Source organism: Polyodon spathula, chromosome 18, assembly GCF_017654505.1.
Source record: "Polyodon spathula isolate WHYD16114869_AA chromosome 18, ASM1765450v1, whole genome shotgun sequence".
In the NCBI taxonomy this organism is placed as follows: domain Eukaryota; kingdom Metazoa; phylum Chordata; class Actinopteri; order Acipenseriformes; family Polyodontidae; genus Polyodon; species Polyodon spathula.
Window position 1 is genome coordinate 5819696 of NC_054551.1, and position 14960 is coordinate 5834655.

Sequence of the window (14960 nt, forward strand, 5' to 3'; positions counted from 1 at the left end):
TTCCACACTTTGTCTTAAATTGTCTATTAAAGCTTAACGAGCTATTTGAGTGTGTGAGTTAAGTGTACCGCAACCGAAATTTTCACTGATGATATAAACAAACTAAACATTAGTTACATCCCATGCGTACTCTGTTAGAATAGTGCCTAGCTCACCCAGCGTCCTCCACAGATAAACTGTATTGCAGCGAAAAATAAAAATATACCGGTAAACTAATAACATAAACAGGTTTCGAGACCCGAGAGTAGGCAAAATCTACCAACAATTTAGCACCGCAAGTCATTTGTTAACTTTGATATCAATGCATATAAGGTTAAATAATTGCAGAGCTCTTAGCTGCACTAAATTTAAAACATTTTGGAAAACAGTAATTTGTAATTTCACGCTGTAATAGTCCTATCATGTTGTAAACTGCACCAGTCTAAGTTCATCAGGCTCTGCCCCCGAATGTCATACAAAGGAACTGATGGGGAAAGTGATTGGCAGGCTGACGGCCAGTGAAGAAGGAGTAGAAGAGACATCACCGCGCTGAAACGGAAAACATAAGGCGGGCCATCCTTTCTCTTTCCCTCAGAAGAGAAGGAGTGAGCGGCGTGAGGGGGATCGGGGTGCAGGAGTCCCAGGAAACGAGGGGCATTTTGTATTACAGTTTTATTCTTCTATTAAAGACCAGAAATCATGTCGATGTACAAAGTAAAGCCGATTAGCGAGAGAGAGATTCAGATTGATTTGCCCACCTGCATGTACAAGTTACCGAATATCCACTGTCACAGAAGCGGTTCTGACCATGCGCAAGATCAGGTAATGTAAATCGTGGACATGAAATCCTATTCGGTCGACTTCAGAAACTCCTGTCATTAGACTCATGATCCAGATCTTGTTATTTCCTAACTAACCTGTATTCTTTGAATGATATTTCAGTTGTTGTAGTCGATGTACACTGTATGTGTTTGCTGGAAAAATATATCTATTTTTTGTATCGCTAATGAAAACTCCTGACAGCAAGAGTCACCCGAATTACACCTATTATATTGGTTTACGGTTAATAATAAGTATTGTGGCGTATTTTGACAATTGGTGTAAATGCCCCGGTGACATTTACATTGGATTACGTGACATAATAATAATAATAATATCTACATTGACCGGTCATAATGATGTATTATTATTATTATTATATTGAATAACCGGCTTGATTAGCCGATGCACGCAGATTCAGTGTGTGGCAACAACAATACATATTTTTGATAGCCTACTTAATTATCCCCCCAAGGCAGTGTCGTACAGTACTTTCTTCGACTGCTTTGAATGTCACTGACTGCAATAAATGTGGCTGATTGATCACAGGTGACAATGAACGTCTCTCCTGTTGAATTGTGTATTCTGTCTCGCTCATGCTGGATCGTGACATATGTGTAGTTTCACAGCACAGTGCAATATTACGAGAAAGAAGTACAATTAAACTGTTGATGTTTACAAACCTTGACACACTATTTTGCACATTGCGGGTTTTGTCACAGTACTGTTTGTTGTCCTTGCAGGTTTCTCATTACATGAAAGACTTTGGTAATTGTATTGTCTAAGTTAAACTGAAGGTTCCTAAACCCACCATGGGCTTCTATTAAAATCTATGATTTTATCTTGTATGTCTGGAAAGGTGGATCCAGCATTGAAGGTGCTGGAAGCACGTCAAGATGAGATCATGAAGCGACTGTATGAATTAAAAGCAACTGTTGACGGGCTCAGCAAGACCATCACAACCCCAGATGCAGATATTGATGTGACCAGCATGGTGCAGGACACACCCAGCATGTCCTTGACTGGCTCTGTAAATCTGGATTCATTGTTGGGAAAGGCAAGTGTACATTACCTTATCAGCACATCCTCAAACCCCACCTCTTTGCCTGTTTTTAAATATCCATACACTAATTCAATGGGTCTTTCATTTACAAGATGCACTCCATGATATTTATTATAAAAATCTACCCTGTCCACAAAGCTGATTTTTTTTTTTGTTGTTTGACTGATTTTCTTCCAGGATTATGGTGCCCTAAGGGATATTGTGATCAATGCCAACCCCTCCCATCCTCCCCTCTCCCTGCTCGTCCTGTACAGCCTGCTGTGTGAGCGCTACAAGGTGCTGTCTGCGGTCCACGTGCACTCCTCCGTGCCCAGCGTGCCCGCGCACCTCCTCAAATGCTTCGGGGAGCAGGGCAACCACAACTACTCGCGCCACGACTTCCAGCTGGGCTTCACCCTCATATGGAAAGACGGTAAGAGAGGAAACACAATAGTTTTTTGTGTCGATCTCAATTTCACAAAATATAAACAAAAAATGGGGTTGGTACAATAACAATGTAGGCCACTAGTACCTTTGTTGGGTACAGGTTCTTCAACGTCGGACAAGCAGTTCGCAACCTGTAGCTTCCGATAGCTCAGCTAACAAGGTGACTACTGTTTTATTTTGTATTATTATGAAATACTTCAACAGCTATAAACGAAAACATTTTGCCTGATGTCAGGCTTTAGATACTTCAGGAGACTCCATGCACAATTACATCAAAGTTTGTAGCTGAAGGAACAGGCTCACCTTTATTTTCCTTAGGTATGGCAACAGACCTGTTCATCTGTCATCTAAATATACAGAAAAGTTACTCGTAATACTGTGTTTAGTGCTGTTTCACAAGACTCAGGCCCTGCCTATATTTTTCAGTGCCCAAGCCTCAAATGAAGTTCAACATCCAGAACATGTGCCCTATTGAAGGAGAAGGCAACATCGCTCGCTTCCTCTTCTCGCTGCTGGGCCAGGCGCAGGATGTTCTGACCGCCACGCTGGTGGACAGCTGGGTGGACACGGCCATGTTCCAGCTTGTGGAGGGCAGCAACAAGGAGAAGGCGACAGCGCTGCGCTCCCTCAACGGGGTCCTGGGCAGGACGCCCTGGCTGGTGGGCAGTGACCTCACGCTGGCCGATATTGTGGCCTGGTGCGCCGTGCTGCAGTCCAGCAGTGCGACGGACGTCCCTGCCAACGTCCAAAAATGGATGAAGTGCTGTGAGAATCTGCCGCATTTCAGCTCTGCTTACAAGCTGCTGAAGTGAGTTTAGTTAACAACGTGCTGTTTGTACTGATGCACTATGCTGTTTAAACCTGAGGTCGTTGGTTAGTCTCAAACAAGAGGTTTTGAACCCCAAACCCAAACCTTGTGCCTATACAATATTGGCGTGCTGTTTTAATAACCTGTTTAGAATTATTTGGGTCCTAATAGGTGTAATGTTAACTTCTGTAATAAAAAACTTTTAACAGTGTTTACAAGCAAATAAATTGTCCTGTGCTTCTTTCTGCAAGCTGACTTCACTTTCACTGCATGCTGGTTGTGAGATTTGGACTTGTTGGTTCTGGCTTTCTCAGAAAGGTCTCTTAATACAAAGACATGGGTGAAATAAATGTTGTCGGTGCCAAGGACCACATCATATTACCTGTTGCCCTTATTAATTCTTTTTAATATGCATATTTTGTTTTGAGAGGTCTAAATTAATGCAAAAGTACCAAAGGGAATTATAGTACGTTTTGAATACCCATGTATGTTTATTTGAAGCTGTTTACAACTAGGAATACTGTACAAGCATACAAAAATGAATATATTTATGAAATTTACAACAGATTTTGAATAGTTACAAATTCACTCTTTGTTCTGTCTTAATTTTGTTTCATACATTCGATTCACGTAGCGGAGAAGTAGTCTCGTCTCCAAGGCCTTTCTGAAGCAGGCTGATTTGTTCCTTCAGTTTTACAATTTCTTCACCCTGTTCTTCCACTGTCCTTTTCAAACTGTGAATAACCTGCCAAAGAAACAAATGCAAACCAATTTGAATTACAATTTGTTCCACCAAGAATTATGTGTCCAATGAATATTTCCCCTTGCCACAGCAATTCCCCCACACAGCTCAGGAGAACTGAAGGTTCACTGGGCATCCTCTGATCCCACAGCAACACCATTTTAATGAATTTACGATGAATCAGTGTTAAAATGAAATATATACAAAAGCAAAATGTGTTAAGACGTCATTCTAGGTTGCAATACGTACAACAAGCAGGGTGAAATGCGAGGGTGGAGCCACCCCCTGTTAATCCTCACCTCTTCTGTGTTGTGAAAGAGTTCGCTCTGCAGCAGCTGTGCTGCACTCGGTCTGCAGGAAGACACCTCGCTGATCAGCAGCTTGATGTGTTTAGAAAGAACAGGCCACTGCTGAGTGAAGGAGCTGGGAATCCTCCCCTCCCGCAGTGCAGTCAGGGTCTTCACCCTCTCCATCACCGTTCCAAAAGGAAGGAAGAGTTCCAGAGCCACAATGCCCATGCTGTACATATCAGACTGCAAAGCAAGACACAGGCACAGGTGTGGCACTCAGCAATATAGCAGAAAATAATGTATATTTGTAGATTTTATCGTGATAAATGTTGGAAAGGTTTGATTTTAAAAGATACATGTACATACAAAACTTTTCATTACATATATATCCGTATATGGAGCTGCTGATTCATTTGTTTGACTCATTTGCCCATTAGTTGCAAAACACAAACTTCAATAAGAATTACTCATTAGGAAAATATTACTGATATGAGTTTGAAAGTGTAAATAGTGGCAGAAGCCTGGTGAGTTTGTACAGTTCTATTGAGCAGTGTTATATTTTTATACATGAAACACATTTCCCATTTAATATCCAGATTCAAGGGATCACCTTTGAGTCGTAACAGGATCCTTCAAGTTGTTCAGGTGAAGCATAAATACACGTTCCAACTCCTAAGGTATGTGCAAAACCTGAATGAAGACAAATTCAGAAATCACAGGCCATGCTTGTTTTCCTTTTAGGGGGTCATTTATTGAAAATATTCCTGCAGTTATCAAAATTAAAATCTAATGAATAATTACTCTGATTCAGACGTGGTATTATACACCACATTTATACAATTCACTTCGAATGCATAAAGTGCTCCAGGGGATTCAGTCAGAGAATGGAAAGAAAGTCCAGAAACTTTTGAGTAGAAGAAATGTGTGTTCAAAAATACAATTGCACCCACAAAGTTTGTGGACGTTTTGTGCAGTCGTTGCTTTAGTAAAATGCTTTTCTAGTGGAGTTCATTTTATAGTACTCGCACGAATATTACGTTTTAATTACTTACCGCTGGTCTCTGTAGTTGGAGACAGCTGTTCGTTATCTTCAATGATCATATCTCTGCATGCCAGCCCAAAATCACCTATTCGGACATGGCAATCGGGTCCATGAAGGAAAATGTTTCTTGGCTGAAAAGGGTAAATACGTATTTTTTTTTTTCTGCCTTATCTGATACTTTTTAAACTAATTTTAAAAGATTATTAGTAGCTCTCATTAATTTAATGACTGGGAAAGAGAGCTTTCGCTTAATTGCCACTATAGAGCCATCAACACAAAAAGTAGGGGATTTCAGGATCCTCACAAGACTTGCATCATGCTTCCGAACGTCACTGTCAAACAAACGTGGCATTCTGAAAGAGTAGACTTGTGTCGGAAACCATATTTACTTATACAATCTGAAACACAGGTTTTTAATTAATTCATTTATTTATTTATTGGGGGGGGGTGTCATCAAAGATCAATCACCACTCGAAAAAAAAAAAAAAAAAAAAAATCAGGTCTTATTGCCTCCTAGTAGGAATAATTCGGGTCTTACTGTTTACCAGTAATGTGCACAACATATTCCGTTTACCTTTCATATTATTATTACACTTTCAAAGAGATCGTGTCCACGTTTAGTCGGGATGTAAATATTTCCCATTCCATTTACAGAAGCCTTTCCAATGAAAATGCAGATTTGTTGAGAACCGGGTAGCAACAGTTACTACGGCGTGACAACCAACCTCACTCAGAACCGCCCCAATAAAAACGAACGTTTTCATTCTTTTTTTTAAAAGTAGTTTTTAATTAGTTCATTAATGGGTAATGATAATACTAACCCTCACTGTAAGAATGTTTTTCTTATTGTATACGATGAAAGGGTGAACGAGACATTTTCAGCAGAACTAACACCATCAATGTTCATTACTGGTTACTAATAATCTATTTTTCCATTGATATACCGTTCGCACAGGTAACATTGATACATATGTTACGTCATAATTTTGGATGACACAAAACGCCGAAGCTCACAAGAAATCTACTAAACGTATTCCCTTCGGGAATTACAGTGGGGCTAGATTTACCGCCAATTTGTATTTATTTGTATTTACTCAATTGTAGTCACAACAATATTTCTTAATGGGCAACGTTAATAAGGGTCACACCAACCCTTGCTGTAAGCATCACAGGCTGCCTATCCTTCACCGGCAGGAAAAGTTGTCAAACGAATTCAAATAATGTTCATGCCAGGCTTCAGGAGGCGATAGTGAAAGGGGAGTCAGGTTGCACCAGTAACTTGACAAAGATTCCCTCGGTGATTGAACCAATCAATGTCTTGAAAAACTGCGCTTCCTTCCCTTTGCTTCAAATTAGTCTCACATTACAGTAGAATGCTAAAGTACAGTACTAGCCCGGGTCAGTTTTGTTCTTTTGTCTTGGTCCTCAAAAACATATAGAAATATAAACCCAGACTCAATTTGGGTTTGGGGTGTCAGCTCCTTTGAAAGTAGATCCGTGTTTTTATTTTGCTTGTTTTATTTTTTGTACACTGTAATGAAATAAGGAATGTACTTCCTGTATAAAAGATAATATTTAAGACCAATTGAAAAGAAAGGAGTTTACAATGCTTGCTTCAGTCAGGGGCCAATCCATTAGTCAGGTAGGCTCAGTTAAACAATCTTAGAATGGGTTTTTATTGTTCTTTTTTAGATTTTGTTATTTAAACTTGTCAAGTATTAGCAGTCAGGTTGGTTAAACACGTTTCTCAGATTGGGCATTATTTAATTAGAGAAATTGCCATACCCAGACATTCTGCACTGGTAGCAAGTGGACCACAGCACTTGTGGGACAGACTGCTTATTTTTAGAGGAGACGATTTTCTATTCAGGCTTACCAAGATATTTTGTGCGCAAAATAGTTATCTGGCAACAAACTCCCTATTCCCAGTTTTACTGCTAACCAAGAAAAAGGAGAACACTTTGGGGTACTACTCTATTATACTTGTGAATTGCTCATTAAAATCTTTTGCAGATTTTAAAAAGGAGACAAACTATTCAGATACCAGGGAATTTAAGGTGTCTGAGTAAGGAAAAATAGGCAATACGATCCAAACTCCTAGTCTTGCTGTAAATCATTGGTTGTTTCCATAATTTGTGCATACCTGTCCATGTATATGTGTGTGTATGTATGGACCCGTGCATGTTTGCTGCCTGCAGGGATCTAAGATCTGGAACATCGATTCACCCTGAAGAGCACATCTCCCCTGAACAGGCTGCTCACCCTCACCTACCCGCTCAAGATCACCAACAACGAGGGTCTCCTGCCCAGCGGGTTGCTCTATCTCGAGTGCCAGGATCAGAAAGACTTCCTGCTACACCTCACGCAGCAGCCCTTGGACCTGCAGGATATCTGCAGGATTGAAGCCCCCAAGCATTACGGGGAGAAGCACAAGGACAAGCTGAAGCAGATCCTACCCAAAGTGGTGTTGGGTTTTGTCTACAGCTGTCAGGATTTCTCCCAGCACGTGAACGTAGCTGGCCCAGTCAGAGGGACGTTTCCATCACTTCAAGAAGAGCTGACACACGCCTTTGAAGACGTGAACTTGCTGGAATAGGTGAAGCTTCCTCATTGCTCACGTACACTCAGTGTCATGAAACTGCCAACGTACTAATAAAGACAAGCCCTTCTGCAATTAAATAAAGCCTCATTCCTCTATCCAAGAGTGGGGGTTGGCACAATGCCTATCTAGCAGAATTTCATCCACCATGAATTTACATTCAATAGTTGACTAATTTAAACCAGATTTACTAAACTAGAGTTTCTCCTTCAATTTGTTTTGGCAGGGTACCATTTATCCAATAACACTGTAGACATCGCTGTGAATTCAAGGCTGAGACAACAGAATAAAATGATAAAATTCAGGGATGAAAAAAGCAACTTTTTTAGATATTTTAGATTGACTCTTTATGACCTGTAGAATTACCAGTATATTTAAATGCAATACAGGTGCTGAGTTCTGCATATGGAAGAATAAATTCACTTTACCAGTAAGAAAACAAGCAAGCAAACAATTCAACCACTGCTTCCCACGACTAAGCTGTTTTGCTCGTTTGCTATTATAATTGTTTTATACCTAAGAATCTACAGCAATAACTCACCTTTAAGTCTCTGTGAATGACTCCCATGGAGTGAATGTAGTCCACACCTTTCAGTATTTGCTGAAAGATGCTTATTGAGCGTTCAGCATCAACAAGGTAGTAAGGACCTGGTAATTAAATACATTGAATATTAGTAGTTTATTATGTACAGTGCCTATAGGAAGTATTCACCCTCCTTGGTTGTTTTCAGTTTGTTGTGTTACAACCTGAAATCTTAATGTATTTAATAGGGATTTTTTCCTTTTATTTACAAAACCTACTTAACACTTTTCCATGGGTGAAAAAACAAATCAATTAAAAATAAAAATCTGAAAAGTTTTCATTAGATCAGTATTCACCCCCTTTGCTATGACACTCCTAAATAAGATCAGGTGCAACCAATTGCCTTCAGAATTCACACAATAAGTTAAATGGAGCCCATCTGTGTGCAATAAAAGTGGTTCAATGATTTCAGATTAAATACACCTGTCTCTAAGGTCCCACAGTTGGGTAGTGCATTCAAAGCAAAGATACTACCATGAAGACCAAGGAGCTTTGGGATAAAGTTGTGGAAAGGCACAGATCAATGGAGGGGTATAAAAAGATTTCAAAGGCACTGAATATCCCTTGGAGCACAGTCAAGTCGATCATTAAGAAGTGGAAGGTATACGGCACCACCCAGAATCTACTTAGAGCAGGCCGTCCTCCCAAACTGAGCAGCCGGGTAAGAAGGGCATTGGTCAGAGAAGCCACCAAGAGGCCAATGACAACTGTGAAAGACCTACAGCGTTCCATGGCTGTGATGGGAGAAACTGTCCATGTGTCAACAATCGCTTAGGTGCTCCACAAATCTGGCCTGCATGGAAGAATGGCAAGAAGAAAGCCATTTCTGAAAAAGCCCATGTAAAATCCAGCTTTGCATGTAAAATCCAGCTTTGCATGTAAAATCCAGCTTTGCAAAAAGGCATGTGGGAGACTCTGAAAAGATGTGGCAAAAGATTCTGTAGTCCAATGAAACAAAAATTGAATTATTTGGCCTAAATGCAAAGCGTTATGTCTGGTGCAAACTCAACTCAGCACATCCCCCAGATAACACCATCCCTACTGTGAAGCATGGTGGTGGATGGAGCTTAATACAGGCAAATCCCCGAGGAAAACCTGCTTCAGTCTGCAAAAGATTTAAGACTGGGGCGGAGATTCACCTTTCAGCAGGACACTGACTCCAAGCACACAGCCAAAGCGACACTGGAGTGGCTTACAAACAAGAAAGTGAATGTCCTAGAGTGGCCCAGTTAAAGCCCGGACTTGTATCCAATTGACAATCTGTGGGATGATTTGTAGATTGCTGTCCGCCAATGATCCCCATCCAGCTTGACAGAGCTTGAACAATTTTGCCAAGAAGAACGGGCAAATATTGCATGATCCAGATGTGCAAACCTGGTAGAGACTTACCCCAAAAGACTCACAGCTGTAATTGCTGCCAAAAGTGGTTCTACCAAGTACTGACCCAGGGGGGTGAATACTTATCTAACCAAGACATTTCAGTTTTTTTTTTTGTTTTTTTTCATTAACTGTTGTTTCACAATAAAAAATTCTCTTGCCTTTTCAAAGTGTTGAGTAGGTTGTGTAAATCAAAGGAAAAAAATCCCATTTAAATGCATCAAGATTTCAGGTTGTAACACAACAAACTGTGAAAACGTCAAGGGGGGTGAATACTTACTATAGGCACTGTATACTATTTTATTAGCATGCATATGTGCCATTGCAAATATATTTATACTAATCTAACTAAACAAAAATAGATTGCTTTTCTCACCAGCAGCAGCTGAGTTTTCTCTTGGCCCCGTGTTTCTGTTTAAAATCCAGTCCTGCAGAGAGATCTCACAGAGCTGCATCTGCATGTACAGCATGAGGTGGAACTGCACCTAAAAAGAAAATACATGTATATTTAGCAAGGTCCTCTTCTTTTCTAAACCACTAGAAAAAGCACCTTTGTGGAATTGCCATTTCCTTTTCTTGGGAGCGGTATTTGTTACAATTTAAGCATTTCTGAGGGGATACAGAGCCTTGGTCCGTGTGACTAAATCTTCACTCTGACAGATTAAATAGTACACTTTTTATGCGATAGAAAACCATACAGCTGTGCATGTGTGGAGACCCATACCTCCGAGTATCTGTGTACACGCCTGTCCTTCTGTGGGCACTGCTCGCTCCAGAGCTGACTGTCACTCTCTGTCCAGAAGCTGTTAGTGATCCAGTCTCTCCAGTCTGTGGGCACAGACCCACCCGAGCTCTTGTCTGCGTCGAATGCTTCAGTCCTGGGGGACCCAATGTATGCACAGGGAACCACGTCCTCCACCACTCCTTTACGACAGTGTCCAGATAAACCCCGGAGACCGTGCTTCTCCTCTAGGGACCTGTCGACTCTCTGAGAGGATGAGGTACCCTGTGAACTCTCCTTTCGCCAGTCTAGTTTGGGCAGTGCTTCTTTATTGACGGCTGCAGCGCTGGAGTTGGCGAAGACTATAGAAGTGCTGCTGCTGCTGCTTTCCACACTGTACATAGAGGGGAGGAGGTAATGTGTCAGCTCAGTAACTCCTCTTTACTGTCCTTTCCAAAATAAATAATATCTTGGTTTTTGCTAATAATGTTTTAATAAACCTATATTTTTGACCGCAAAAAAACAACACATAACCACTATAACAATGTACCACATTAGCCAATTTTGTATGAAAAAAGAGAAGAGTGATCAATTTAAAAAAAAAAAAAACCCTTTACATACTCTTCTTGCATTGAAGGCTTCTCCAGTGCTGGCAAATTACGAAAACAGGGCGATGAGGCTAAAGATTGAGAACAAACAGGTTCATTTAAGAACAGGTTCACAAAGATGGGATCAAGTACCAGTTCAGTCTTCAACAATAATGCATATATATCATGGCAGACCTACTTACAAATCAGCCTTTGTTACTATCAACAAATACATCTGCAATATTTAGTAATGCGGACAAAACCTTCCATAGAAAATGCCTAAATGTCAAACCAGCAATAAATGTGGCTACTACACTACAAATGAGTAAAAGAGTCAGTGTAAACGGTTGTGTAAATACATTCTAATAGCAAGAGGGACATTTTTCTGCCATAATACTTTATAACAGAATCAACACAAAGACACATACAAACAGGTCTAACATTTAAAATGCATTTAAAATAAAATGTTACATAAACTCTTACACAAAACCCTTGATAAAGAATAAGTGTACTGGGTGCACTGGTATAGCTACACAAAAACGTACTTGTTACCAGCAGTGGCTGCACATGCTCGATCCAGGCTGTATGATACCCCACAATATTAGGATGCTGAAGACCAGCCAGGACTTTAACTTCTCTGAGAACCTGCGCCAAAACATAAATAAATACATGCTGTCGTCACTTATCAGAGGTCAACACACAGGAGGGAATCAATGCTCCAGAACAGTTTAAATAACAACCCACCTTTAAACAGCCGTCCCTTGTAGCTTTCCTGATAATAACTTTCTTCACTGCATAAAACTGACCGTCCAGCTTGTTTTTTACCTGGAAGGGAAATAGTCCTTCTTAGTGACACAGTAAGACTGTCGGGTCACGTTCATCTTACTGGCAGGTTCAGCAGTAAGACTCACTACAGTGCAATACTTCAATCAACCAAGCAGCTGTTGTCAGATAACAGCAGGTGGAGCAGTCTGCTTTCCCCAACATGAAGTCAAGAACTCTGAGAAAATGCCCATTCCGATACAGTACTGGAAGAGAGTTGCAGTACCTTGAATACTTTCCCATAGCTTCCTTTCCCAAGTTTGGCAATCTCTTCAAACTCACTGAGGTATCGAGATGTCTGTGCTTTGCTAAGTCTGGCATTATTCCTATGAAGACAAAGAAAAAAAAAAGAAATTGCTAGAATGAGACTTTTTGTGAATGATTCCTGGGTCATAGGGGTGTTTAATTCACTCAGTTAGTGACAAATAAGTACAAAATGTAATTTAAAAAAGATCAATACCTGAGCATATTGGACTCAGCAAGTCTTAGTTCCTAAAATCAAGGAAAGACAAGTTGGAATTAAAATGCTACCTCAAAGATATTGTAGCTAATACTATAAATATATACTTAATATAGTAATACATGAAAAGTCAACAGTCTCTTGTGTTCCGGCTGCTTCCCTACCTGTGGATGTAGTGTGCGGCTTGCTGCTTGGAGTAGCTCGGCAAAAGCTTGGTTGTGCTGCAGCCTTACGGTACTGAACTCGTCGCTGAACACAAATGGAGAAATCAGGTTCATGGCCGCCATTTTCTGACATATCACTGGGAAAAGGTAAAAAGCAAAGAACAATACTGGGATATCCACCACAGGGCAATACATGTCTATGGACATACAAACAAAGAGTGCGCACGGTTAGCTCATGCTGTGCATTTAGCAACCTTTAAACAGAACTCGTGAGCGCTGTGGGTCTTTCTCATAGACGCAGCACAGGTGTTCCAGCAGAGACCCCAAGAGGAGCTGGTTCGGAATCACGGCAGTGAGCTCCACCATCGAGGGGTATTTCTTGGTGCCCATCACAACTTCACACTCGTCGGGTGAGTCTGAAGCTGCAAAAAAAAAAAAAAAGATTAAAAAACTTTAAGAACTGCAGCATCTGAAAACTACAAACCCACACAATGCACTGTGAATAATCTATATTGGTGTTTCTCAACTTTTTAAAACCATAGGCCACCGCAATGTTAAATATTCGGGGGCTGTTTTTAAGCATTTCACCCTACAGCAAAGCTTACAAAAATCACACGCTCATTTTAATCCATTGAAGTACCCCATTTATTTATTTATTTTGAAAAAAAGCTGAACATTTGATATATTTATGTCATTTGATACATTATATTTTGACTCAGCTTTTGCTGATAACGAAATAACAAAAGGAAATTAAAATAATGACTATATTAGAGTTACAAATGCGCCAAACAATTACAAATTAGCCTGTCCTCAGAGGGCACTGGCACTTCAATAGTTAAAAAGATATATAGAGAAATACCAACTAAGGTTTATTCATCATTCTGTCTTGTTTAAGGGAGGGTGTGTATGGGTGTACACCGTATCTTCATTGCAACACACAGCCGCCCTGGCCACTAACAAAAACAAAACCCTAACGAGGCTTTGAAACACAACCGCCTTAATGCAGATATGTGTAACAAAAAATAACAAAGTAAACAGTTGCTTACTAGATTTAATGCAACCTATTTATTTATTTATTTATGTTTCCACGCTTGTATTTCCAATGTTGACATTTTATAAAATAATTGTGTAAAATCAGCGTCTTTTTGGATTATATGAAAATGATGTAACCCTGTAAGCCAAATAATTTTGGAAATGAGACAAGCTACTTTATTTATATAAATGCGCATACATGAGGAATTCTGGCTTGTGGGGCTGGATCAGAAATATAAGGTGGCAAGCCTTACACCATGGTCATTACAGTTATATATATATATATATATATATATATATATATATATATATATATATATATATATATATATATATATATATATATAAAATATAACTGTAATGACCATGGTGTAAGGCTTGCCACCTTATATATTTCACACACACACACACACACTAGCTATTGTTCTTTAGTGAAAGTAATTTCGTGTATGGCTCGGTATTTTAAAAACTACACTACAAGATATTCCTTAAGGAACAGATTACCACCAGCTTTATCTTTACATTTTAGTAGATTACTGCAACCTTGATCCTTCGACCTTTGTTTAACCGGACATACACCGCAAATGTTATTCATTGCGTAAGCGACATTTTTTAAACATGGTAATTTACAAAGACAGCTGTTACCAATGCCCACTTCTTTGCTCGTATATTGAAAAGTGTTAATCTTACACAATCTGCCCGGTATTTGCACAACCAACCAATCCAACACGTGGTACAGATTACTTAACTGTCAAACTGAACATCGTCTTCTTCGGGGAAATCCAAGCACAATTTGTGATCATTTCTTCTGCCAGACAGTTGAGTCCCGTAGATTAACGACAGACCGCTCGCACCACCTTCTCCTGAGACAGAGCCTCTTCCATGAAACATTTCTAAATATAACTCGCCTCAGTTTCTGTTAACTTGCAGGGCAGGCGTACCGTACTGCACACATGACAGCGGACGCGATAACTTTATCTTTTAGGCACTATAAATAAAATAAAAACATAAAACCTTAGTTGTAGTGGCAGACATAATAGCGCAGATCTAACGTACTTCTGATGAAAAATATATCATTCAAGACCCGCAAACTAGCTGTCGCCTTTATGGCTTATTTTGGAAAACCAAAAAACGACTGCAGGATCTCTGCTAGGGATTATCTACAAATTATACAATTTGTTTCTCGCGTAAATCTGATTAAACTGTCACCGATTGACAGCAAATTATTATTATTATTATTATTATTGTCAGTTTATTTGGCAGACGCCTTTGTCCAATAATAATACGTTTAATAACCCTTCTAAAAACGGTGCAATGTGTTACAATCAGAGTGCACACTATGAACATACCACAGAGACGCCGGTGGGAGTCCTTCTTGCCAATAGCACCCCTGCAGGCGCGGAGGAACGTTTTCCTTTTCTCCGCCTGGCTCACCTCGTGAATACC

At 40.0% G+C, this 14960-nt stretch overlaps 2 protein-coding genes across 2 annotated transcripts; one reads left to right on the forward strand and one right to left on the reverse strand.

The window, feature by feature from the left end:
* The first annotated feature begins 548 nt into the window (after window positions 1-548).
* Window positions 549-3318, forward strand: aimp2 (aminoacyl tRNA synthetase complex interacting multifunctional protein 2). The gene is made up of 4 exons (XM_041217780.1): window positions 549-801; window positions 1658-1855; window positions 2039-2273; window positions 2714-3318. Exons 1-4 carry the CDS (start codon window positions 679-681, stop codon window positions 3097-3099), a joined length of 942 nt encoding a protein of 313 aa, XP_041073714.1. The 5' UTR covers window positions 549-678; the 3' UTR covers window positions 3100-3318.
* A 238-nt stretch (window positions 3319-3556) lies between these two features.
* On the reverse strand, window positions 3557-14946 carry LOC121294173 (eukaryotic translation initiation factor 2-alpha kinase 1-like). The gene is made up of 16 exons (XM_041217779.1): window positions 14864-14946; window positions 14264-14502; window positions 12737-12904; window positions 12483-12619; window positions 12319-12350; window positions 12085-12184; window positions 11781-11861; window positions 11582-11681; window positions 11071-11128; window positions 10453-10843; window positions 10105-10213; window positions 8310-8416; window positions 5180-5300; window positions 4738-4817; window positions 4137-4370; window positions 3557-3840 (listed from the first exon to the last, which is right to left on the reverse strand). Exons 2-16 carry the CDS (start codon window positions 14403-14405, stop codon window positions 3709-3711), a joined length of 1992 nt encoding a protein of 663 aa, XP_041073713.1. The 5' UTR covers window positions 14406-14502; window positions 14864-14946; the 3' UTR covers window positions 3557-3708.
* Between the last annotated feature and the right edge of the window lie 14 nt (window positions 14947-14960).

Excerpts from the sequence above, each read along its gene's own strand:
- aimp2 (XM_041217780.1), top strand. The coding sequence starts at position 679 with ATGTCGATGTACAAAGTAAAGCCGATTAGCGAGAGAGAGATTCAGATT. Across the intron at positions 802-1,657 it reads CTGACCATGCGCAAGATCAG|GTGGATCCAGCATTGAAGGT; the intron begins GTAATGTAAATC and ends ATGTCTGGAAAG. Across the intron at positions 2,274-2,713 it reads CACCCTCATATGGAAAGACG|TGCCCAAGCCTCAAATGAAG; the intron begins GTAAGAGAGGAA and ends TATATTTTTCAG.
- LOC121294173 (XM_041217779.1), bottom strand. The coding sequence starts at position 14,405 with ATGTTTCATGGAAGAGGCTCTGTCTCAGGAGAAGGTGGTGCGAGCGGT. Across the intron at positions 11,129-11,581 it reads GCAGCCACTGCTGGTAACAA|CCTCATCGCCCTGTTTTCGT; the intron begins GTACGTTTTTGT and ends CTCAATCTTTAG. Across the intron at positions 4,818-5,179 it reads TCCAACTACAGAGACCAGCG|GTTTTGCACATACCTTAGGA; the intron begins GTAAGTAATTAA and ends GTCTTCATTCAG.